The sequence below is a fragment of the Protopterus annectens genome, chromosome 8.part1, assembly GCF_019279795.1.
Source record: "Protopterus annectens isolate FY-2018-M chromosome 8.part1, PAN1.0, whole genome shotgun sequence".
In the NCBI taxonomy this organism is placed as follows: domain Eukaryota; kingdom Metazoa; phylum Chordata; order Ceratodontiformes; family Protopteridae; genus Protopterus; species Protopterus annectens.
In genome coordinates, this window is record NC_056742.1 from 502,203,715 (window position 1) to 502,230,311 (window position 26,597).

At 41.6% G+C, this 26,597-nt stretch overlaps 1 protein-coding gene across 1 annotated transcript in view; it reads left to right on the top strand.

Moving 5' to 3' along the window:
- Positions 1–26,597, top strand: part of LOC122810422 (cadherin-1-like) — a 656,917-nt gene that overhangs the window by 408,840 nt on the left and 221,480 nt on the right. The window contains exon 6 of the mRNA XM_044082033.1: positions 2,384–2,531. Within this exon, the coding sequence (XP_043937968.1) occupies positions 2,384–2,531 (148 nt within the window). The remainder of the gene's footprint in view (positions 1–2,383; positions 2,532–26,597) is intronic.

Below are 26,597 nucleotides of genomic sequence, written 5' to 3' on the forward strand. Positions count from 1 at the left end.
CAAGGCACACAACTCTCTGAATTAACTGCGGTCCCCAAGAGCACATCAAGTTGTTACAGACAATACACAGTGATGTGGTATATAAGCAAGGACGAACCACTTCTTACCCCTTATGCAGATTAGCCATGTTAGCATGGGATATACCTTTAGCTTTACAGCACACTCTGACTGCACCCTACATTTTGTCAGAATAAAATTGTGTGGCAGACAAGCTGAGCAGGACAAAAGCAGACCCTCACAAATTAGATCAAGGGGATCTTTCATGATTTGATCTATCTGTAGGCAGCTCCTCAAGTACACCTTTGTGCCTCCTCTTTAGACAATCACCTGGCAAACTTCTGCTCCAGAACTCCGTGGAAGAAGGGCATGGAAGACAGATGCCTTTTCTTTTCCTTGTACAGGAATGTTCCTATATGCATTTCTCCCCTTTTTTCTGATACCTAGGATACTTCTGAAGATTCAGAAGGAGGTCCTGCAGGTCATTGTGGTAACTGCCTTCTGCACCAGTAGTTCTCTCTGTTTTGGAACTGGCTAGGGGCAATTGACATACGTTTCCTTACTGAATGGATCTACTCACACAAGCATAGGGGTGTTTAAAACATCCCAACCTAAAAATTTCCAACCAGCTGCCTGGATAATAGGATATGAATACCTTCTAGATACTAGAAAATCATATACAAGCAAATGGAAAAGGTTTTCTGGCCAGCGCCATGGAAAACAGTTTTGCTGATTGCTCTGACCTCTCCAAGAAGATTATCTGAGTTTCAAGCTTTTATGGTGGATTAACCTTATCTCATTTTCCACAGTGACAGGGTTTCATTGAAAACAAATCCTTCTTTTATACCTATAGTGGTGTCCGAGTTTACTTTAAGTAAAACTATCCATCTCCCTGTGTTTTTTCCTTTACCCAAAAATAAGGAAGGAAGGATACTTCATACCTTGGATGTCCACAGACAACTTGGGTACTACCTTGACAGAAGAAAATCTTTCAGAAATTCCTGTCAGTTGCCCATTGCAGATTATATCAGTTATTACCATTTGCTATTCTCACCACAGCAAAACTATTCAGATCTAGGTCAAAGCACACTCTACCAGGCCCTTGGGTTGTTTGGAAAAGGCTGGACTCTAGAAGTATTCTATAACCAGCAACTCTTTCCTCTGTCCAAACATTTAGTAAGCACAACACTAGATTCCTCCTTCATGTCTAGGTCAGGCTTTGCTAGGACCATTTTTCAGGGGCTCCTGGACCCTTCCTCTTCCAGCAGCTAGTTGTTCTAAGCTTAGGTAATCTATAGCTTAGACTACTGCAGCAGTGAACCATGCGATGAACATAGTACAGTTCTGTAAGTTAACTTGCTATAACAGTAAATATTCAAATGATCATTGCTACAGTAGCTGTTCCCACACTCCCTCCACCCCCCTTGGTTTTTGATGTGTTTTTGCCAGCATATAGACATTTGTTTCCTTATTGCTCCTAGCAATGTTCTCTCAGGCCTTAGCCTCCCTCTCTTACTTGGCATGAAAGCTCTGAACGGGCTTGGGGCATGAAAGCTCTGAACGGGCTTGAGGCTTGAAAGCTCTGAAAGGGCTTGGCACCCAAACTGTTCTTATGGTCAGCTCAGCTTGAGCTGCCTAATGGCTTTAGTGTGTGAAAGGTGCCCTGAAGCTTTGGGAAAGCTGACCAGCTGTTACATCCTGTGTAGCCTGGGCTGCTACAGCAGGATCATTTGAACATATACTGTTTATAGTAAGTTTACTTACACAACTATACTTTCAGTAAATACTGCTTCACAAAGCTGAACTAAAAACCCAGTTTTGATTGAGAGGTCCTGCCTGATCAAACTTTCCTTTTAGAGGATTTTGTGAATGTTTTCTGTGGTGATGGGTGAGGCAGGAAGAGTCTAGTGGTAGGAAATCAATCCCCTAAAAGACTGGCATGCAAAGATATTCTGTACTAGTGTGCCTGACCATGGTAGGTACAGCTGTGCCAACCAGCAGAATTTAAAGTTCTAGTTTACTTTGGATCACAGTCATGTATTGATGACAGTTATGTAAAGGTGATGATAACTTTTTGGGAGAATGTGTGGGGACATGAGAACTACAGCCCTATTGGAAAAGAATATTGTTTTTGCACGATATCAACAAGTAGCGTATCTGACACTTCATATTCGGCCAGTGTTAATACTAAATTGTGATGTTAGAACGTCACCTGCACTGCAGAGATTGCTGTGCTTTCTTTGCACAGGGGCATCCTGTATTAGTGAAATTAAATAGCTGAGGGATTGTCTGTATAATGGGTCGTGGGTGGGTTCTCTTTGATTTGGGGTAAGTATGGGTCTGAACAGTTGACACTGAATGCTGTCCCTTATTCTGTCCTCCACAGCTGATGCTCTATTCTGTTGGTTCACATACTGGGGAATTGGTGGAGGAGCCTATGGAATTGATTATTAATGTAATTGACCAGAATGACAACCGCCCTGAATTCACTCAGGAGGTCTTCGAAGGGTGTGTGCCTGCAGGGGTGCCACCAGGTAAGTGTAACAGTGCTGTAGCATTTTTCTGTGATATGGCAAAATAATTATGATTAAATATTTTCATTTTAACTTGTCATACAAATAATGTAGTTGTGGTAAAAACTTCAACAACAGAAGAAAATTGTTGCAGAGTGCTTATCATTCATGTATATCCCTGTGCATCCAGTTTGTGATCCCTTTTAGTATTAATACCATCAGTAAGTTGCTGCCAATTTGGAGTCCTATAAATCATGCAGGTTATAATCACTTATTGTAGATCCTTACTTCAATAGTTCCAGAACCCCAGAAATAGTGAGTTATGCAATTTCTGGAATTCTAGGTGACCTTTGCCACCTCTGGCCTTCCTTGCGACTTCTCTTACTTAACACACCTTCAAGGACCACCACGGCTGAATTAAAACATTATTCTTTTATTTCAACGATATGAAACAATATAAAACTTTTTGTAAGCGCTTTCGGGTATAGACCATACCCTTCATCAGACAAGGTGGTCCTTGAAGGTGTGCTAAAAGGAGCTTTGCTGTTTTCGTTCAAGTACCTTCATCCAGAAGCTGCTTCTGTGTTTCTGTTACTTCTCTTACTTAGTTGGAATCATTTATTGTTCACAAGGGTTTTGTGGATCACTGATGTCACACTGTCAATGTGTTCTCAGGCAGACTGCAGAGATGGTATAATGTCATACTGTCAATGTGTTCCTAGGCAGACTGCAGAGATGGTATGATGTCATACTGTCAATGTGCTCCCAGGCAGTCTGCAGAGATGGTATGATGTCATACTGTCAATGTGCTCCCAGGCAGACTGCAGAGATGGTATGATGTCATACTGTCAGTGTGCTCCCAGGCAGACTGCAGAGATGGTATGATGTCATACTGTCAATGTGCTCCCAAGGCAGACTGCAGAGATGGTATTGGCCATATGCTTTTCTGTTTTATATTGCTCTGGAAAGCAAAATAGGACACTTGTACCACTGAAGTCCATGTGTCTGTGAACCAGATGGTCCTTAGTTTTATTCCTTTTTCAAGACTGTGGTCATAATTATAGTGTTAGTGTACTGTAACACTGTGCCTGCCAGCAAAAAAATTTAGTTGGCATGTAAACGGTATACTATTTGGGAAGCAGCATTATTTTGTAATATACTTTGTTCAGTGAGAAATATCCCTTCTAAAAGTTCTGTTGCTATCCCAGTGAGTATTATAGTACTGAATTTAGAGGACACTGTATTGCTGCATGCATTTTTAAACAAAATAAATTATGGTGTGTTTGTGTTTTTCATGTATTTTTTGTGTATGTATGTATGTATGTATATGTCACTTGTGAAGCTGAAACTAAATGAATATTAAGATATAAAACAAACTATCACACTCTGGGTCTAAAAGTACTATTAGAAAATCAGTTTCAGCTATCACAACTTTCCTCAGTGCATTACAAATACAGACCAGTAATGGTAATTAATGTTTATGCACTAAAATCAAGTAACTCTCCAATGTCAGTTATTCACTTTCAAAGTACCAACAGTTGCATTTAACAGCAGATGAGGATGAACAAATGTAGAGTGTGTATGTGTGTGCATGTACGCGTGTGCGCATGCACGTGCATGTGTGTGTGTGTGTGTGTGTGTGTGTGTGTGTGTGTGTGTGTGTGTGTGTGTGTATACATATATATATATATATATATATATATATATATATATATATATATATATATATATATAAATGTGTGTGTGTGTGTGTGTGTGTGTGTGTGTGTGTGTGTGTGTGTGTGTGTGTGTGTGTGTGTGTGTGTGTGTGTGTGTATGTATATATATATATATATATATATATATATATATATATATATGTGCGTGTGTGTGTGTGTGTGTGTGTGTGTGTGTGTGTGTGTGTGTGTGTGAGTGTGTGTGTGTGTGTGTGTGTGTGTGTGTGTGTGTGTGTGTGTGTGTGTGTGTGTGTGTGTGTGTGTGTGTTTGTTTCCCTTTAGGTGCACCTTTGTAACATTTATAGAAAGAAGCACCTTTGTAACATTTATAGAAAGAAACCACGTATTAGTTCCCACTCTGGCTTTGTGCACTTATTTAACCAAATGTGCGGGTTAATCTAATGTTGATAACAACAAGGTTGTGCTCACATGTGCTGAGACTATAACTACAGGTTACAGTAATTGGAATAAGAAGAACAGTAACATCGGAAAGAAAAATGGTAAGCTGAAACCTCACGCTTACATGAAAATATAAGTGATTTGTAGGCCAATGTGTAAGTGACAAATTAAGGCATGTCAGTTTTCTTTGTATAAGACGTGCTAATTAGGTAAATTTACAAAGCCACATTTCATGAAGACTGATTTTGGACATAAAAACAGTTTATCTAAAGGCAACAAAATTGAGTTTTTTGCAAAATGAATTAAATTATGATTTCACCTTTAACCCTCTTTTTCCCATTTTTTTACCTGGGGTCAGACTGTTGCATCAACTGGCACTATCTCTCTCTCTCTCTCTCTCTCTCCGTTCAGTGCCATTCTCCTAAGTTCTTGACAGTTGTGCCCTGGAGCCTTTACAAGCCTAGCCCATAGAATTGCCCTGGCTTTGTGCCCCCCGACATTAGTTCCCAGTGCCTCTGTTGAGTAGAGCCATTGGAGTGATCCCTGGGATGAACTTTCTATTTCCCATCCACTCATCAAGATTTCTCTTGAAGAGGCCCAGTGAGGTGCTCTGCTTGACATGTATGGGAAGTCTATTCCATAGCATGGGCAGTGTCTGGGTTATGAACCTGTCCCCCCAACATGTTCTGTTGATTGTGTTAATGAAGTTGAGGTCTCTGGAGCATGTGGTGTGGAGGGATTGGGATTTCTTTAGATGTAGCATTTCTAACAGAGCTGGGTCAGGCATGGCTTTGTAAGTCAAGCAGACATCGCCTCTTAGTAGATGATATAAGACAGAGAATAGCTGAATATTCTTTTGAGTCTGTCCATGTAGGACATGTGTTTAAGGCCTAGGATCCTCTTTATGAGGTGCTTTTGTGGCCTCTCCAGCTGTTGCAGGCATCTAGTGAGGTACATGCCAAATGGAGTATTATACTCAATGACTGGTCTAATAAGGGAAAAGATAGAGAGACGATAACCTTTTTATTCCTGGATGCAAAACCCTCGGTAATGAGATGTGCCACATAGAAGGACTTTCTGACCACAGTGGCAATGTGGTGGTCGAAGGAGAGGTTACTGTCAACCTGTGTCCCCAGGTCTCTTATAATGCCTTCAGCATTCAGTGGACTACCATCGATGTGGTAATTTGTGGGAACTGAGTTTTTCTCAAAGGGGATGATGTGTTTTTTGGCATTGAGCTTAAGGCCATGGCTTTGACACCACTCGTTTGTCTCAGTGAAGCCTTTCTGAAGAATGTCTGCATGACTTGGGGAGTTAATAATGGCTCCCAGTTTGCAATGCGAACTTGGTCAGTCAGAGTCCCTCCGTGTTGGCCTGCACTTCTGAGAAGTAGATGCTAAACAGGAGAGGACCCAGGACCGATCCTTGTGGGACTCCACTCATGACTGGTTGGCAGTCTGACTTTGAGTTTGCTACTTTCACACTGTGGGTTCTATCTGTGAGCCAATTTGCAACCCATCTAGTAATATAGATGTTGATGCCTAGTTTGGTGAGTTTATCTATAATTTCTGAGTGGGGAATGGTATCAAAAGCCTTTGCCAGATCGAGGTAGGCTGTATGAACAACCTTGCTCTCATCCACAGCTCTGGTGACTGACTCAAAGAAGTTCACGAGGTTTAGCAGGCATGATCTGCCCTTCATAAAACCAAACTGCATTGGATCCAGAGTTTGGAGATTCCCTATATCCTTATTAATTAAGTCCATGCTGATGTGCTTCATAGCTTTACATATCAGACTCGTCAGACTGATGGGGAGATAGCTCCTAGGGTCTGTAGTTCCTCCCTCTTTATGGAGAGGGATGACTGTAGCAGTGTGCCATTTGGTAGGGACAAAGCCTGAGGTGAGGCTGTGATTGAACAGGGCACGCAGGTGTGGTGTCAGTTCGCTTTGTAGTTCATGTAGAACACATCCGGGGATATTGTCAGGCCCCATAGAAGCTGTATTCTTGGCCTTGGACAGCGCTGCTTTAACCTGTGCAGCAGTAATACTGGGTGCCTGCCATTCTTCTGGTATTGTGATTGGTCTGCATATGCAGCAACTTTGTTGCTCTGTGCACTCCAACTTGTTTGCTAATGTAGCCATCACCACTATGAACAGCAGTGGGCTCCCTGGTGTACACTCACTCCCACTGGGAACCCCACTGTGAGACCGTACAACGTTTGTACTTGAGTTATTGGGTCCTTGTACATAGCCTGCACTAATTCTACCAATGTTTCTGGGCCTTTCAACCACCAAAGTACTGCCCAGATCAGCTTTCTTGGGACTTTGCCATATGTTTTCTCCAAGTCTATGAATGCTCAGTTGGACTCTTTCCTCATCTCTACCTTCTTCACAACTATCTGTCTGACTGCAAACATCGGGTCAGTTGTGCTACACCCTGATCTGAATGTGAACTGCTCATCTCCCATATTACTTTCTACATGAACTACAAAATAAACTGGCACCTCACCTAAGTGTCATGTTTAATCATACCCTCACCTCAGGCTTCGTGCCCACTGAGTGGCACACAGCTACAGTTATCCCACTCCACAAGGGGGGATCCACCTTGGATCCCAGGAACTACCGCCCCATCAGTCTGATGAGCCTGATCTGCATGGAATGTATTATCATGGAACTTATAAACAAAGACACTGGCAACCTTAAAACACAGGACCCCACCCAGTTTGGGTTGGTGAAGGGCCAATCTTGTCTCCTGAACCTGACTGACTTCTTCAAATCAGTCTCCAGAGCAATGGACGAGGGTAAGGCAGTCCACACAACCTATCTGGTCCTCACCAAGGCCTTTGACACCATCCCCCACTCTGGAATCATAGATAAACCTACTAAGCTGGGCATTAATCCCTACGTCACTCAATGGGTTGCCAACTGGCTTACTGACAGAACCCACACTGTAAAATTAGCTGACTCCAAATCCAACTCCAGACAAGTGACAAGTGAAGTACCTCAGGGTTCAGTTCTGGGACCTCTCTTGTTTGGCATCTACTTCTCTGAAGTACAGGCCAACACTAAGGGACTCTAGCTAACAAAGTTTGCAGATGACTACAAACTGGGATCCATTATTGAATACCCAAATCATGTGGATACTCTACAAAAGGGCCTTACAGAAACAGATGCTTGGTGCCACAGCCATGGGCTCAAGCTCAATGCCAAGAAATGTATAGTTATACCCTTAGGGAAAAAAACATGTACCCGTGAATTACCACATAGGTGGCAGTACACTAAACACTGAAAGTGTGATAAGAGACTTAGGGACACAGGTGGACAGTGGCCTCACCTTCAATAACCACATTGCCACAATCAGGAAATCCTTCTATGTGGCACACCTCATCACTAAGGGCTTTTCATCCAGAAAAAAGGAGGTCATTGTCCCACTGTACTCATCCCTCATTAGACCCATTATAGAATACAATGCCCCATTTAGTATGTACCTCTCAAGACATCTGCAACAACTGGAAAGGCAGCAGAAATACCTCACTAACAGAATAACATGCCTAAAGCAGATGCCCTATGCTGACCACCTTAAAAAACTGCAGCTATACTCTGTCGCATATTGTCTACTTCGAGGCGATCTCTGCTTAACATACAAGGCCATGTCAAACCCAGAGTTGTTGGACATGCTACACTTAAAGAAATCCCAATCCCTCAGAGCCACAAGTTCCAGGGATCTAAAACTTGTCATCACAATAAACAAAACATGCTGGAGGGATAGGTTCCTGATCCAGAGACTCCCCAAACTGTGGAATAGACTGCCCATACATGTCAAGCAGAGTGCCTCTTTGGCCCTCTTCAAAAGGAACCTTGATGATAAGATGGGAGAAAGGAAATTCACCCCATTGATCACGTCAGTCACCCTGCTAGACAGGATTCCGCGGAAGTAAATAGTGTGGAAAGAAGTAGCCAGGGAATTGTTATGGCTAGGCTTGTATAGGCCCTACGGCCAATAGCCTAGTACCAACCTATGAACCTATGAACTAGTCTGTGTATCCATTTATCAATCACCACCTCCAGAACTTTCATGCAATGTGACAGAGATTGATACCTCTGTACTGCCCACAGTTGTGAAGGTTCCCTTTGCTCTTATACATATTCTCTAGTCATCTAAGATACGTCTTTCTCTCATACTGCTATGAGTACCTTCAGGAACCATTTACCCCAATTTCACCCAACACCTTTATCACATTTGCTATGACCTCATCTGAGTCTGTTGTCTTTAGTGCTGCTCTTACTTGTTTTAAGGTGGGCTCCTCCTCTCCTTTCATTATAGAATGCATCTGGGACAGTAGAATAGCTTCTGTGTGGTTTTCTTCATTCAGAAGCTGCTGGAAGTACTCCTTCCTTTTACCTTTGATGTCCTGTGATCTGGTAATCAGGTTCTGTCTGGCATCCCTTATGAAGGGAAGCAGATCACTATCTTCTTTATCTTTCAGTCATTGCCTTGCAACATGACAGAGTTTTTGCACCATCTAATGAGTCACTTTCTAGAAGCTATTACGAACCAGGTGACACCACCACAGGCTTCAAACAACAATAAAATCCTTTATTGGATGCAGTCAAAAACAGAAATGTAATAAAATCCCCTTAGCAAAGTAAAACGATAAGCGCTTTCGTAAAAAATCCTTAATCAGATCGTAGTGTTAGGGGAAGGGGGTTATCATTTAAAAAGGAAATGCCAACCAGTCAAAATAAAATATTACACAAAATAACCAATGATCACTGTAGAAAATGCGGCCTAAGTAAACCAATCAGACAATGCTTAATTTGCATTTCAAACACTACTTGAGAACAAATCAGCATGTACTTATGCATGAAAACTGTTCAATAACTAAAGCAAGCCAATCAGAAACAACTATGTCACACTTCTCCATGAATTTATATTACGTTGGAAAGCCAAGAGAAAATGCAATGCGTCGTAAACACCAATAATGAAAATAAATTCTTAAACAAATGCCTAAAATGCATTTTATCTCCACCTGCTATGAATTACAGATGTCAGGAAGGAGACTAATTGTCATAATAACATAGTACTGTATCTCTGAATTTCTGCCGATGGTGGAGATGAGTTGGAATCATAATAATAGCAAAATTTCAACTCATCCGCATATGGAAATTTCTTAACAAGCTATAAGAACATAAAAGATGATATGCAATGCTTAACAGCAACAATTCTTTATGAAGTATTGCAAACAAATACTAAATGATTAAATGGACTAAATCCAGTTTATATGTCGTTAACATAGCAACTGATGTGAGTATTTAAAGGACTTGAAAATGTGTCTTTAAATAAATAAAAACATAAAATATTTGATATTCCAAATCACAGAAATATATCCACGGATATTGGGAGTTGTAACCAATCTCAATATGCTCTAAGAAAAACACGCCAATTGTGTTAACTTATCATGGTCCAATCATGTATTTTGGGAAGATAAAGCCATCCAATCTTGGCACATGTATTACAAGCAATCTCAATACACTCTGTGAAAAAGAAGCCAGTTGTTTTGAGTTATCATGGTCCAATCATGTGCTTTGGGCAGATGAACCCAACCAATCATGGCACATGAATTACAGCCAATGGCAGAAGGAATATACCTTATGAAGCCAATCAACATGATCTCCCATGGCCATTGAGCCTCAAGGAATATGAAATTATTGTATATTATATAAAACGTCTGATATCATACAAAAGTTCATTAGATAGTTAATACAAATAAGTAACCCATTCTCTCAAAAGCCAATGAATGATTGCAACTGTATTAAACTAAAATTTGCACAGCGTTATGAGATGCATTAACAATTGGCAAAGAATACATTCAGGCCTATCATGCGCCAGTTGCGTTAAGTTCATAGCAGATGGAGATAAAATGCATTTCAGGCATTTGTTTAAGAATTTATTTTCATTATTGGTGTTTACGATGCATTGCATTTTCTCTTGGCTTTCCAATGTAATATAAATTCATGGAGAAGTGTGAAATGGTTGTTTCTGATTGGCTTGCTTTAGTTATTGAACAGTTTTCATGCATAAGTACATGCTGATTTGTTCGCAAGTAGTGTTTGATATGCAAATTAAGCATTGTCTGATTGGTTTACTTAGGCCGCATTTTCTACAGTGATCATTGGTTATTTTGTGTAATATTTTATTTTGATTGGTTAGAATTTCCTTTTTAAATGATAACCCCCTTCCCCTAAAACTGCGATCTGATGAAGGATTTTTTCCAAAAGCGCTTATCGTTGGACTTTGCTAAGGGGATTTTATTACATTTCTGTTTTCGACTACATCCAATAAAGGATTTTATTGTTGTTTGAAGCCCATGGTGGTGTCACCTGGTTCGTATTTTCTTCTTTAAGTTTACAAAGTGTAACATCTTCAGCAGCTGCAGGTATATCTTTTTTTCTTTCTAGAAGCTAGTAGTGTGCCTGTAATGCCTTATTCTTCACTATCATAAGTGCTGTTTTAGCATCTTTGTTAGCTAACTAATATGCCTTCTTAGCCTGGTCCATCTTTTCTATCTCCAACTTTTTCCTGCACTCCGTCTTTCTTGTTATGACTTCCTGGACTTCTACCACCAGCTTTCCTTATGTACCTTATTTCCACACCTGGCTTGACCACACACCTGTTCTGTAGGCCTCACACACGTTGTTTTGAAGTGCCGCCATTCTTCTTAAGCTTCACCTATTTCCTCTCCTTCCTGAGTTCTTTGAACTCTATTTTCTCTCCAGTCAACTTCCAGATCTTCAGCCTAATCTCTGACTTTAGAGACTTTACTGACCACTACCTGCAGTTGACTGCAATCGCTGATTCTATCCCAGTGACTTTTCTTTACATGGAATAAGTCTACCTTAGTTGCATCTTGGCCACTCTTGTATGTGATTTTGTGACTGTCTGTCTTACTGAACCACGTGTTGGCCACCATCTTTATTCTTGTTGCCCCACCCATGTGGACCAAGGCAGTCCTCATATCCTATTCTGTCTGTCCTGGTATGAGCATTCAGGTCCTTATTATCAACACTGACTTTTTTTACACCATTGAGTGGCTAGCCATCAAATGGAGTCTGTGCTCCATATTATCTAGAGGATACTGCATACCGTAATTGATAAGGTTGATCTGCACAACTCTTCCCCTGATAGGCACCATCAAGAGTCTGTGCTGCTGCCCACAGCTCCATTCATTGGATGGGTTTGAGATGGTAATCCCACAGAGACAGAGGGAGAACATGCAGGACTCCATACAGGCATTGGCCAAAGGTCAGGATCAAACCTTCTACCTTGTGCATGGGAGGCGAAGACCTTAACCGTTATGCCAAGTGCTTCTAATGATTGGTAAGTTGACATTGCTTACTGTAATGGTCTAAACAGTGAATCTATTGCAAGTGCTTGAATGTGCAAATAAACCAAAACTGTAGGCCATACTGACAATGTCAGTGCTTATGATGTTTTGGGTGAAGATTGGTCAGCTTGTATCTGTAGTTGGAGCTAGAAAACTGCCATTCATGAGATTGTAAATGGAAGTTTTCATTGTTGCTTAAAGCAGTGCATGCCAAAGTACCCAGGCATTTAGAGTTTCCTAGCATCAGGAGAACCTACAACAAAATCATTTAAAGATAAATTTAGGAGGTCTTACAAAGGCATTTAAGTCTCAGACCATTGCGCACTGCAGAACAGTTTTTATTTAATAAGACAAACCAGTAGAAAAGTAAAGGTATGTTTGAATATATAAGATGAGCAGTTTAGGAGAACATTTCCTGTTTTTTCTTTTTTTTTTTTTGAATGGGATTGTCTAATAAAATGCCAAATGACTGATGTGTAGCAGGCATCATCAAGTGCACAATAAGGCAGCTCTCCGAAAAATTGAACAATCACTTTATTGACTCCCTAACCACCTTAATTAATTCACTTCCCCACAGTAACACTGTTAATACCCCACTAACTTGTCTTCCCTTCCCAACTCTTCTAACCCTTTCTTGCTTAAAACAGTATCAACTAATAATATAAAATCCTTACTCTCCAAACTCAAACCCTGCTCCCCCTCATCAGACAATCTACTTTCCTATTTCCTTAAGATTGCCTCGGAACTCCTGGCCTATCCTGTGTCTATCTTGATCAACTGCTCTATTTCTGAATCATATGTCCCTTCTTTATGGAAATAATTCTTTACTTTACCCATTCACAAAGGTGGCAATTCCTCAGACATATCAAACTTCAAACCAATCGCTATACTATCTCCTCTGTCTAAAATGTTAGAGAAATGCATTCACAAGCAGATAATGCAATACCTTCACCAAGAAAACCTTCTCACACATACACAACACAGTTTCCATCCTAATCATAGTACAACACCTGCACTAATATCCTTCATCAACACAATACCTCTTGCTTGTGATAATAATAAACTTGTTTCGTGCCTGTTCCTCGACCTTTCAAAAGCCTTTGACACTGTCTCCCATCCTCTCCTCCTGGAAAAACTGACTTATATAAACTTCTCCCCTCCTACCATTTTCTGGTTCTCCAGTATCTCTCTAACCACCAGCAATCAGTAAAATGGCTCTCTGCTCTATCTCCTCCCCTCACTGTGCAAATGGGTGCCCCCAAGGGATCAATCCTTGGACCACTGCTTTTCAATATTTTCACAAACTTACTATATACCTCTTGTCCCCAGTCATCACTTGTGCAATATGCTGATGACTCTACTGTCATCACCATTGCATACAACCCATCAGACCACTACTCTGCTACCCAAGCATCCTTCAGCACCACTGAGACTTGGCTTAATGACAACAAATTAATTCTAAATCCTAAGAAAACCAAGCTCCTACTCTTTCTCCCCAAAAACCACACGACTCTTAAAACTATATTTAACATTTTATCAAGCTATAACCCCATCATCACAGCTGAACCCAGCACTAAATTGCTAGGAGTCACTATAGATGTTCAGCTTAAGTTTAATCTACATGTCACAAACAGTATAAAAAAATGCACTAGAAACTTGGACACCTTTACCGCAGTAAGAAATACTTAACTAACACAGCCAGGATTACTCTCTCCCATGCTTTTTTACTTCCCACACTTCTATACTCCTGTCACATATTCACTAAGCTTAACTCTACATTCATTTCAAGACTTGAAAGTACCTATAATAAAGTGGCCAGATTCACAGCCAACCAATCCTGCAAGTCTCATCACTGCTTATCACTTAAGCAACTGGACTGGCTCGAGTTCCCTCACCTGCTCCTACTTAATCAGCTGCAAATTATCCACTCCATCCTGTATTTGCCCTCGTACTGCCCCAGCCTTTCTACTGTCATATCTAAATACTCCCCAGCAAGGTCACTTCGTAGCTCAGATCAAGGGCTATTACAGATTTATAAACCCAAAACTAAAATAGGATATCTACTCTATAACTACAACCCAGCCACTTCCTGGAACCAACTACTCCTTGAAATAAAGTCCCTTGACCATATCAAGCAATTCAAATTAGCCACCTGAAAATACCTAACAATAAAATGGTCCTGCCATTGTAGTCATCCCCCCTGAAACTGCTACCCTTACACCTATACTCATCCTTTCCCCAAGTTTAATTCTAACTTTGTGCTCCCTCCACTTCCTTCCTTCTATCTACTCTTTCTTTTTCCCTCCCCCTCCTACATTCTTCCCCGTCTACCTCATCTAAACTATATCACACTGTTTCCCATTAAATCGTCTACTTCCACCTGTCTGTCATCTTGTACATTACCTCTTTATTTCCCTATATCTACATTCCTACTTCTGTATACAACCTCTCTAAACCTATCAACAATAACACAGGTATTGTTAATTTACTATACCATTATAACCCAACTGTAAATTTTGCTGACTGTAACTGATTCTTTGTTAAATTTTATTGAACTGCAGAGCCTCTCTCCATCCAACTATTGCATATATGCTGTCTATACCTAAAAACAATCGTGTTGTTCTTTAATCATTTCTTGTGCTATTGTAACCTGATAGTAATTTTTTGCTGATTGTAATTGAATTTTGTTAAATTTCATTCTCTGAGGAGTTTTCTCCCCCGGTCTCTGCTGAAAATGAGCCAAAAGCTCAGTCAGACTAACCCGGTTAACAAATGTTAAATAAATAAATAAATGTTATACTAAAGTAGGGCACTAAATATTGCTGTCTGTGATGACAGCTAGTGTTTGAATGCACAGGTGGTTTGCAGCTGCTGATAGATTACCAACAGAAGCATGCTTTCATTGTGGAAAAAGGTACTTGTCAGTAATTACTAATTATAGAAGGACTAGAAATGCCCAAAAGTAGACCATTTCAAATGAGAGTGGTGATGACAGGAAATGCAATCTATAAACATTATGCAGGAAGATAAAACTGCTGTTGTACATAAGGTAGCACATTCAGATGGGATAATGCATTTTGATGTTTTATTTAGAACAATTAAATGAGTTACTGCAAAAGTAACATGCAGGAAATGAAAAAAAAAATATATATATACGTTTGTTTACTGGGAAAGTCTGGCTGGGACAGAGCCCATTTTCAGTGGAGGCCCAGGCAGAAACACCCCAGATGCATATCTTTGGAATGTGGAAGGAAACTGGAACACCCAGAGGAAACGAATGCAGGGAGGACATGCAGACTCTGCACAGAAGGCAACCCAGCCAAGAATCAAACTTACTGTGAGCCTCTTGCTGTGAGGGAACAACACTAATTGCTGCACCACTGCACTACCCAATATATATATATATATATATATATATATATATATATATATATATATATATATATATATATATATAAATCAGCTTGCTACAGTTTAGGCCAATGTCCTTTTTTCTTTTTGCTCTTCACTTGAGCTTGGGGAGGGGGTTGCTGGATTCCAGGTGATCCACCTATGGCTCTGACAAGAAAGTCCAGTTGTATGAAATCTTACCATAACAGTAGATGTCCTTCACATCACTGTTGCAGTATTCTTTAAATAGGAATCTCCAGCCTAGGGTAGCCTGATTTTTGGCCAATATTCTTATAATCTGGTATGTGCTGTACGTCACACATATGCTTGCTTTTATGCATAGGGTATAAAAATGACACACAGATGCAGTTACTCAGAACTGAATTGCACCAGTAGGAAACAGTCTCCATAGAACAAAGGAGTTTGTGTGCATCCAGTAGGAGAAAATGCAGAAGAGAAAGGGAATTCCCTCAGCCAGAAGGGAATCCAAAACAAGAAACAGAACAAACAAGAGGGGGTTAGATGGAAGAAGTGAATACTGCAACAGTGAAGAAAAGGACATCTACTGTTATGAAAAGATTTTACACAACTGTACTATGTCCTTCTATATCACTATTGTAGGATTCTTTACTATAGGAAGAGTTATAAAGCTCAAGAAACAGAACAGGACATGGAAGGCTGAGAAAATCCTTCAACAAATCCACATAAAATGGTTCTAGCAAAAACTGCTCTAGCCACAGAAACCATATCTAACTTTAATGCTTAGTAAATTTATGCACTGAACACCAAGTAGCAGCTTTAAGGATGGAATTGGTGTCCAACCCCTTGAAGAAAGCACTAGAAGAGCAACAGCCCTAGTGGAATGAAGTCTGACAGAAGTAGACAAAGATTTTCCATGAAAAGAATAACAAAAAAAGAAATAGCCTTAGATATCCAGGAGAAGTAATTTGCTTAGAAACAGCCAAGTCCAATGTGCTGTGATGAAAGGAAACAAAAAGCTGGTCAGACTTATGAATAGCCTTAGTTTTATCCAAATAATACCTGAGCTGTCTGTGCAAATCTCAGAAACATTAAACAGCTCAAGAAGCCAAACCTCAAAATTCTTCAGAAAACACCACAAGAAATTCAAAGGAAGACACAGAAGTGGCTTTAGTCCATCTTTATTCAATCCGTCAATCCGTCCTGGTACCTCAGCTATTCGCCTTCAGTGGGACACACTATAACATTTTCAGTGTTCTTTTATATATGCATCAATAAATTAATTAAACAATTAATTGTGCCAAACATTTTAACTCTTTCAACACTGAAACATTTTCCATAAAAAAATACAATGTTCTTTTTTTCTTTTTTCAGTTTAAAAATCATTATTTCATTTTGTACAAAATTTCTTATATATGTTGCAAAAATATAAGCATAGAATAAATACTCTATTATGTTCAAAATTACAATATTGATAGATTTAGTGTATTAGCCAGGCCTCATTCATGTAAAGGGAATTTTAAAGTAGCTTTGAATAAGCTTGAACAGAGGATGATTATAGAATATCATACTTTATTCCCTAAGGGAATGAATTTGGAAATTTAATGAGATCAAATGAAGCTTAATTTATATTTGTCAACTTAACATTAAATATAAGTAATTTTGTAATGTTTGAATCAAATTTAAAGTGATTTATAGGATGTTATATTTACATTGCATTTTCTAAATGAAGAATTTATTGTATTAATGAAATTTATTAATATTGTAATTTTGAACATAATAGAGTATTTATTCTATGCTTATATTTTTGCAACATATATAAGAAATTTTCCTTTCCTTTGAATTTCTTGTGGTGTTTTCTGTCTGTGCAAATCCAAGGTATGCAAAACCAATCCACCTTCAGATTGAGGAGAAGGGAAAAAGAAAGGGAGCTGTACCGACTGATTCAAGGACAACTCATTTACTACCCTGGGCATAAAAGGATTGGTATTAAGGGGCCCCCTGTCCCTGTAAAAAAAAAAAAAAACAAAAAGGAGGAATGGCTATAAGGGCCTGGAGCCTAGAAATCCTCCGAGCTTATGTAAGAGCTGGCAACAAAGCCATCTTCCAGGTGCAGTGCTGCAAAGAAGCAAAATACGCAGGGCGCAAAGGAGCCCAAGGCAATGTTTCCAAAACCAAGTTAAGGTCTCAAAGAGGAGGACTAGGTTTCCTTTGAAGTCTAAGATACAGGATACCTTTAAAAAATTGCTTGACTTCAAAATGAAAAGCCAAGGGAGGATTCAAGGGCAGAGAAGCAGAAATGGTAAAAAAATGGAACCTCACAAAAGAATAGAACACACCAAACTGGATCAACTCACAAATAGAAGAGGACTGACGGGAACCCACTGAAAAAAAGGGTCCTGGTTATGAGCATGGCACCAGACAGAAAAATCTTTTCCATTTGGACAAATAACATTTTTTGATTGAGGGTTTCCTTGCCTCCTGTAAAGCCCTGAGCATGTCCTCAGGAAAGAGGTGCCTGAAAGGGATCAAAACCCTATTACCCACAGTGTCAGTTTAAGAGTGGACAAGTGAGGATGAATGAGAGACCCTTGTTCTGTGTGAGGAGGTTCAACTGATGAGGTAACTTGTAGTGATTTCCCCTGGGCAGATGCATTAAGAGGGGGAAACCAGTGCTGTCTTTTCCAAAAGGGAGTCACTAGCAAGAGTTTTGGGAAGTCCAGCTGAATCTTCTGCAGGACAGGAAGAGGAGGGAAAGCATAAACACCCCTTCTAAGGAAAAGAAAGGGGTGTCCATCCTCCATACTATATGGTACGCTACTCTGGAACAGAGGGAAGTGGTACTCTACTCTGGAACAGAAGGAAGGAAGCTGCTTGTTCAGAGGGAAGGCAAAAATATCTACCCAAAGAATACCCCATCGATGGACAATGTCCAGAATCATGTATCTGGGAAAAACTATGTCTCTGTAAAGCATCCGTTCATGACCTTGTGTTTTGGACCTGCTGAGAGAGTTTGCCACTAGATTCTGCTCTGAAGGAATGTATACTACCTGAAGAGTTAAATAATCGAGATTCACCTCCTAAGACTGCAGAGCCATCCTGCAGAGGAGGTAAGATTTTGTGCCTATGTGACGCCTGTGCTGTAGCCCAGCAATCAAGGAGCCTCAATCCTCACCACTAACACCAGTGCAAGGCATCTCATATAGGAGGAAAGGATAACAAATACACACAGTAAAGTGCAATTTCCCTTAAGAGTGCACAGAGATCACAGTCAGTCTGGGGCTGGTGCTCTCTTGCTCTCGAGGACCCCAATAAGACTCCTCACTGGCACAGCTATAGGATCCAGATCTCAGCCTAGTGGGCAAGCTAAAACCTCTAGCACCCTCTCTGTCCAACCAGTGCTTCATGTCCCTGCCCAAGTAGCTCACAGGCTAAAGGGAAGTCTCTGTGTTCACCAGTGGCAGTGGTTAACACTGAGCAGGCTGCCTGTCCCTGTAGGAGTGATTACTGCCTAGAAGCTGTAGTTTTATTAGCCATTTTGGGTCATTTCCAAACTCCTTGATCTCTCTCTCTTAAAACCCTGCAACTCTCTTTTTGCACAATTTTGTGCATAGCCCAGCATCGGGCAGTGCCGTTTAAACTATTCCTGGCTCCACAAAGTCTGCTCTTCACTTTTTCCCTTAGAACTGCTCTAAATCTCAAAATAAGCACTCCATTTTCATTCTAAAGTCCTGCACTTGCTCGTATAAGTAATCTCATAGGTAAACACTAATAAACTTAAGCACTACATCCTCTTATACTCCTTTTAAGCACTTGCTCCCTATTGGTTCTTTCTGATCAGTCAATAAATAGTTCCCTATATTATTCAGTCATGTCAGAAGCTTAGTTTCGAGTTTACTCTCCAGTCCAGCTGGTGAATCTGGGAATCTTGAGGCAATGTTACAACTGCCTTATGTATACAGACCACCCTCTCCTCCTCCCAACAAGCTCAAATATATGTGAGAGATGCAACTATATAGCCAAACTTGAGGCTAAGCTCTCTCAACCCAGTACTGGCACAGCCTGTCAGGTGGAGAAGGTAACCACACACACCACAAATCCAGTCTCACATAGACCTATCACATCAGCAAACCAAACACATAAACACACAAAAACATACTCAGAGGCTATAAATAAAAATCTGCCTAAGCAGCAGAGACCTCCAAAGCAGACATCCAAGCAACCCCTACCACAAAACAATACCCACATAGCACATAGCTCACAAAGTCAGTGTGCCACACAGTCACAGCCCTTAAGGCTAAACAACACACCTAATACACTTGTAATAGGTGACAATAGTCAGACACACTGATGTCCCACTCACCAGGCTGATCAAGGAGAGGGTCACTGTAAGCTGCCTGTCGGGTGCCAGGATCCGTCACATAACACAAGCACTCAGGTCACTCCAAAGCAAGTACAAATATGACTCCATCATTGTCCATGCTGGTGTGAATGACCTGAGATGTACCTCCCTGGACTACATGAAAAGAGACCTAGAGGGGCTCTCTGACCATGTAGCCCAGGCCGGTATGACCCTGACCTTGAGCAGCATCTTACCCTCACCAAGAATGATGCCACAATATGAAGACAAGATGATCAATCTTAACAATTGGCTAAAGTATTGGTGTCATTCAAAGGGGATCCAGTGTCTGTCAGCCTGGGATGACATGCTCGACAAGCCACGTTGCTTCGCTAGGGACGGCTTGCACTTGTCACCCCTGGGTTTTTGAATACTGGCAAAGGCTCTTGCCTCCCCCATAGTGCCTTTTTTAGGCAAGACTCAAAAGACAAACCCACCTCCATAGACAACACAAAGAAAAAAAAAAAACTAAGGGTAATGCTGCTCAACGCCAGAAGTCTAAACCTCAAGATGCACGCACTCGAGACTCTCCTCAGTATAGAGAATATTGATATCTGTACAGTAACAGAAACCTGGTTCAAGGCTCCTGAGAGCACCCCAGCACTAACAGGTTATACTTCATACCATGCTTTCCGGCCCCAAAATTCAGACTGAACCACAAAATGAGGGGAAGTATCCATATTTATCAAAGATACCCACACCTGCAGGTTAGTGGCACTGCACGAAGCATCGGAGACCATCCATGTGCAACTAACAGTGGGAAAAACTGCCTTTCAGTTTGTAGCCTGCTACAGACCACCCTCCCAAACACAGGAACCTTACTCGGCTTTCCTGTGAACACTGGAGAATATAAAAGGTCTCTCCAAACACCATTATATTGGGTGACTTCAACTACCCAAACATTGATTGGGAAAACTACTCAAGCCCAAACACCCTCACCCAACGGTTCCTAGAATTTATAAACTCAAATGCTATGGAACAACTGGTCACCACTCCCACAAAAGGGGAAAACATATTGGATCTGGTCATCACCAACATGGGGTCTCTATGTTCCACACCAGAGGTATACCCCTCATTGGTAAGATCAGACCATAAACTAATCTCTCTGGACATCCATATTCTATCCACACCCCTAGCTAAGGAAACCATGGTGAAGAACTTCTCAAAAGCAAACTTCACACTTCTCAAAACCGAGGTGGAATCCTTCAAAGCCCCTGGGCCAGTGGAAAATATGGCCCAAAATGCAGAATCCTTTACAAAAGCATTCTATGGACACCTACAGGAATGCATGGAGCATGCTATCCCAAATAAAACCAAGACTCACTCCTCCAAAGGCAGGAGACCTGTCTGGTGGACCCCTGCCATAAATAAGCTGTACAACAAAAAGAGAAAGCTACTACATGATAGAGCAAAATCCCAAAAAGGGAAGGCGTCTCTGATCAGTACTAGCAAGAAACTACGATCCCTCATAAAATCATCTAAGGCCAGCTTCAAAAGAAAAATTGCACAAGACACTAAAGATAGTCACAAGGCCTTCTTTAGTAATGTCAGAAACCTGGGAGGCAACTTCCAGATATGCTCTGAGTTAGTGCAAAATGACAAAAAATCCACTGAACACACAGACATTGCCAACATCCTGGCAGAAAGGTTCAGTGCAAACTCCCCCCCCTTCCCCCCCAAAAGAGCAAATGTCTATCCCAACAGAGTGTAGCCTTCCTGAGATCACAGATACACAGGTGAGAGCTGCCATCTCCAAAGCAAAAAACACAGCATCAATGGGATCAGACGGTGTCCCGGGCTGCATCTTACATGAGCTCCAAGAAGAACTAAACCTTCATATAAAGTCACTGTTCAATCTCAGCCTTACTAAAGGATATGTACCCAAGGAATGGCATACAGCAACAGTGGCCCCATTCCACATAGGTGGTGCCACAACAGACCCCAGAAACTATCACCCTATAAGCCTGACTAGCCTGGTTTGCAAAGCTATGGAGCGTATCATCATGTAAATCATAAACAAAGACATTGGGAACCTCCAGACACTGGATCCTACCCAATTCGGGTTTGTTAAGGGCAGATCTTGCCTCTTGAACCTGGTCTACTTCTTTGAAACAGTTACCAAAGCCGTAGATGAAGGGAAGGTAGTCCACACAGCCTACCTTGACCTTGCAAAAGCCTTCGACACAATACCCCACTTGGGTATCATAAATAAGCTCGCCAGCTTAAATATCAACCCCTATGTCACAAGATGGGTTGCAAATTGGCTCAGGGATAGAACCCACATGGTCAGAATAGCAGGTGCCGTGTCAGACTCTAAATCTGTTACAAGTGGCATCCCACAAGGCTCAGTCCTGGGATCTCCCTTGTTCGGTATATATTTCTCCGAGGTACAGGCTAACACGGGTGGACTATGGCTGACCAAGTTCGCAGATGACTGCAAACTGGGTGCCGTAATCGACTCTCTGGCTGACACAAGCATCGTCCAAAAGGTTCTCACAGAGATGGATAACTGGTACCAGAGCCATGGCCTAAAGCTAAATGCCAAAAAGTGCATAGTCATCCCCTTTGGGAAAAACAAAGTGCCCACAAATTACCACATAGGTGGTAATCCATTAAGTACGGAAGTAGTAATTAGGGACCCAAGTAGATAGCAATCTCTCCTTTGACAATCACGTTGCCAAAGTGGTTAGAAAGACCTTCTATATAGCCCACCTTATCACGAAAGGGTTCACATCTAGATCAAGAGAGGTCATTGTGCCCCTCTACTCATCACTTATCAGGCCCATAATTGAATACAATGCCCCATTTGGGATGTACCATATCTGACACATGCAGCAACTGGAAAGACCCCAAAAGTACCTCACCAAGAGGATCAAGGGGCTCAAACAGATGCCCTATGCAGTTCGGCTAAGGAAACTCCAGCTCTACTCAGTTGCGTACCGCCTACTCAAAGACGATCTGTGTCTGACGTATAAAGCCATGACCAACCCAGAATTAATGGACATGCTTCACTTCAGGAAATCCAAATCCCTTAGAGCTACATGCTCCAGGGACTTGAACCTCAGCACAGAAATAAATAGGACATGCTGGAGGGACAGATTCATATCTCAGAGGCTCCCCTCACTCTGGAACAAAATCCCAATCCATGTTAGGCAGAGCCCCTCACTGACAATCTTCAAGAGAAATATTGACGAGTGGATGGGAGATCGTAAGTTTACTCCTGGGATCTCTTCTGTGTCCCTGCTTGACAGAGATACAGTAAACTAACCTTAAAAGCACTACCTTCTGTGACCTACTATACAGAGGCACAGTCAACTAATCTAAAAGGGTGGCGAAAGCCAAACACACTCTGGCTAGGCTTATAAATGCCCTAGGGCAGATAGCCTAGTATCAACCTATGAAACTATGAAAACACACACACACACACACACACACACTCTCTCACACACACACACACACACACACACACACACACACACACACACACACACACACACACACACACACACACACACTTTGAGAAGAGTTTATACAACCACACAGACACTCTTGAGGAAGGCTGGCACAGGTTCTCCAGCTGTGCTCCTTTTCCCCAGGCTATACAATAGTACCAGCTGCCACCACCCACTAATATTTGTCAGCTACTCAAAGTCCATTAAAAGGGTGTCCAATTATTACTGTGCAATATTATTATCCAATTGGTAGTAAAGCCCAGGGCTAAAGCTGTTGGAGTGACTTTGTACAATTTTACCAATGGCATGCAAGTACTCTAAAGAGTTTAAATTATCTCTACAAAAACAGCCACAGTTGAAAGGGTTTAAAAATATTTAATAACAAATAATCAAAACACAAGACAATACTTTTTACTACACAGTGCAAGTCAAGATTTCAGAGATCACAGAGAAATATTTAAAATAATTAAGTAGTACAGTTCTAATATCACAGAAAAACACTTAGTCTAATATTCTAGTTTCTAGCTATTTCTAAGAGAAAACACAAGTCTAAGATAAACTTACATATAGAGGAAAACACTGCTGGTGAGTTGGATGGTCAAGACAAAAATGCTTAATGCTCTATGATTCTCTCTGTTTTTAAAAATCACATTCCTGGTTCACATTATATCATTCTTCACACTTCCTTGGGTTCCCAGGCTAACAGAAACTACATTTACATTCTTCACCTCTGGGCAGAAACTAAAGCAATAAAGGACATTTATGCATGCAAATTCTGGCCATTAACACCAGCCTTAAAACAATAGGCAGGATGCCTCACTCTAGACTTACTGGCTCCGAGTTATACCATCAAGGGATCACAGCATGCTTTACTTGGCCAGTAGAGTGCACTGTTTACATTATTTTCCAGTTCCACATGTAACACTATTTTTACCGTTAAAGACAACAAGTTTGTTGTTTATATTAATATTTACAGATGAAACAATTATCTCCAAAATTCTATCTGGCTAGACTGGCAGCCTTCACCCATCTTCACCCAATCTTCACATATCTCCCCCCCTGGAGAACTCAAGCTAGTTTTTCATGTGACCCCTGAGAAATGCTGCTTGAGGGAATTAGGTCTATCTTAGTATACGTTACCCCGTTCCCTGTCTTGAGAGCCCATCTGCATTGGCATTGCAAATCCCACTGCAGTGCTGCATGCACATATCATATGCTTGCAACCCCAGACTCCATCTTAGCAACTTGACATTTTGCTGGCTAGCTCTGTTTAACCATGTTAGGGGGTTGTGATCTGTTATAACATTGAATTTCCCTCCATACAGCTAAGGCTGAAATTTCTGCAGTGCCCACACAATGGCTAGACATTCCTTTTCTACAACTGCATAGCATTCCTCCCTGGGTTGGAGCCTACAACTGAGATAAACTACTGGGTGCTCTTCTCCCTGTGAAGAAATCTGGCTAAGCACAGCCTCCACCCCATGGTTCGAAGCATCCACCTGCACAACAAATTATTTGCTGTAATATGGACTGGCTAACACAGGGGGTCCTCCCAAAGCTTCTTTAAGCCTCTGGAATGCCTGCTCACATGCTGGGGTCAACAATAACTTGTCTAGCTTGTTCTTCCTTGTCAGGTCTATGAGGTGAGCAGCTATGGTGCTATAACTGGGTACAAACTTTCTGTAGTACCATGCTGTCCCTAAAAATGCCCTCACCTGCTTTTTAGTAACAGGTACAAGCCATGCCTTAATGGCTTCCACTTTGGCAGGTTCTGGGCTTATCTTACCACTCCCGACACTATGTCCTAGGTAGAAGACCTCTGCCATACTCACCTGACATTTACTCAGCTTAATGGTTAACCCTGCCCTCTGTAGTCTGCCCAGCACCTCCCTGACATGCTGAAGGTGCTCTGGCTAGGAATAGCTGTAGATGGCAATATCATCTAGGTAAGCAAGGGCAAATCCTCCTGCTAGGATATTATCTACCAGCCTCTGGAAAGTTGCTGAGGCATTCTTCATCCCAAAGTGCATCTTTGTGAACTCATACAAGCCAAAAGGAGTCACAAAGGCTGACTTCTCTCTAGCACTGGGAGTCAAGGGCACCTGCCAGTAACATTTGGTAAGATCAATGGTTGTAAGATACTTAGCTCCACCCAGCTGCTCTAGGGCCTTATCCATCCCAGGCATGGGGTAAGCATCTGACTCTGTGTGACTATTTAATTTCCTGTAGTCCACACAGAACCGGGTGCTGCCATCCTTCTTTGGCACCAGCTCAACTGAGGAGGCCCAGGGACTGTTGGACTCTTGAATCACACCTAGTTCCAACATCTCCTCTACCTCCTTCCTCAGAGTCTGTTTGACTCTCTCAGGGGCTCTATAAGGGGTCTTCCTAATAGGCCTTTGGGGTCCTGTATCCATCTGATGCTGTCCCAGGTGGGTGCACCCTGGTTTTCCCAGTGAACATGTCCCCAAATTCCTGTAACACTGCTCGGATTTATCGAACCTGGGTAGGGGATAGCTGCTGGGACATTACTACCCCTTCCACTGAGGTGTCAGCCCGAGCCTCACTGAGGAGATCAGTCCCCAGATCTCCCTCAGTCTCCTCCTGTATTCCACTGTAAATACTCAGCAAAAGGGCCTCCCTATCATGGTAAAGTTTCATCATGTTAAAATGGTACAAGTTGTGCCTTCTACCTAGCAGTTCCACCATGTTGTTAACATCACTTACCTTTCTTATCACCTTGTAGGGTCCCTCCCAAGCTGCTTGCAACTTGTATCTGACAGGAATGAGAACCATTACCTGCTGCCTGACAGCATATGCTCTAGCTCAAGCATTCCTGTCATACCACACCTTTTTTCTGTTGTTGGGCTTCTGCCAGGTTCTCCTGGGCCAAGCCCATGAGTTCTCTGAACCTTGTCCTGAGGTTTAGGATGTATGCCACAACAATCTCCTTGTGAGACTCGCACTCACCTTCCCACTCATCTCAAATTAAATCTAGAGCTCCCCCTCACCCTATGCCCATACAACAACTCAAAGGGTGAAAAACCTGTGGATTCCTGGGGAACTTCTCTGTAAGCAAACAACAGATGGGCAAATATTTGTCCCACTCCTCTTAAACTGCTCTGCAAATGCACGTAACATGGACTTGATTGTAGAGTTTAACCTCTCAACAAGACCATTAGTCTGGGGATGATAGGGGTGGTCTATATGTGCTTCACCCCACAGGACTTCAGCAAGCCAGCAGGTCTGACTAGAAATTGGCACCTCTGTCAGTCAGTATTTCTTTTGGGAAGCCTACCCTGCTGAAAATCACTAACAAAGCATTTGCCACCTTCTCTGCCTCAAAGGAGGACAAAGCCACTGCCTTA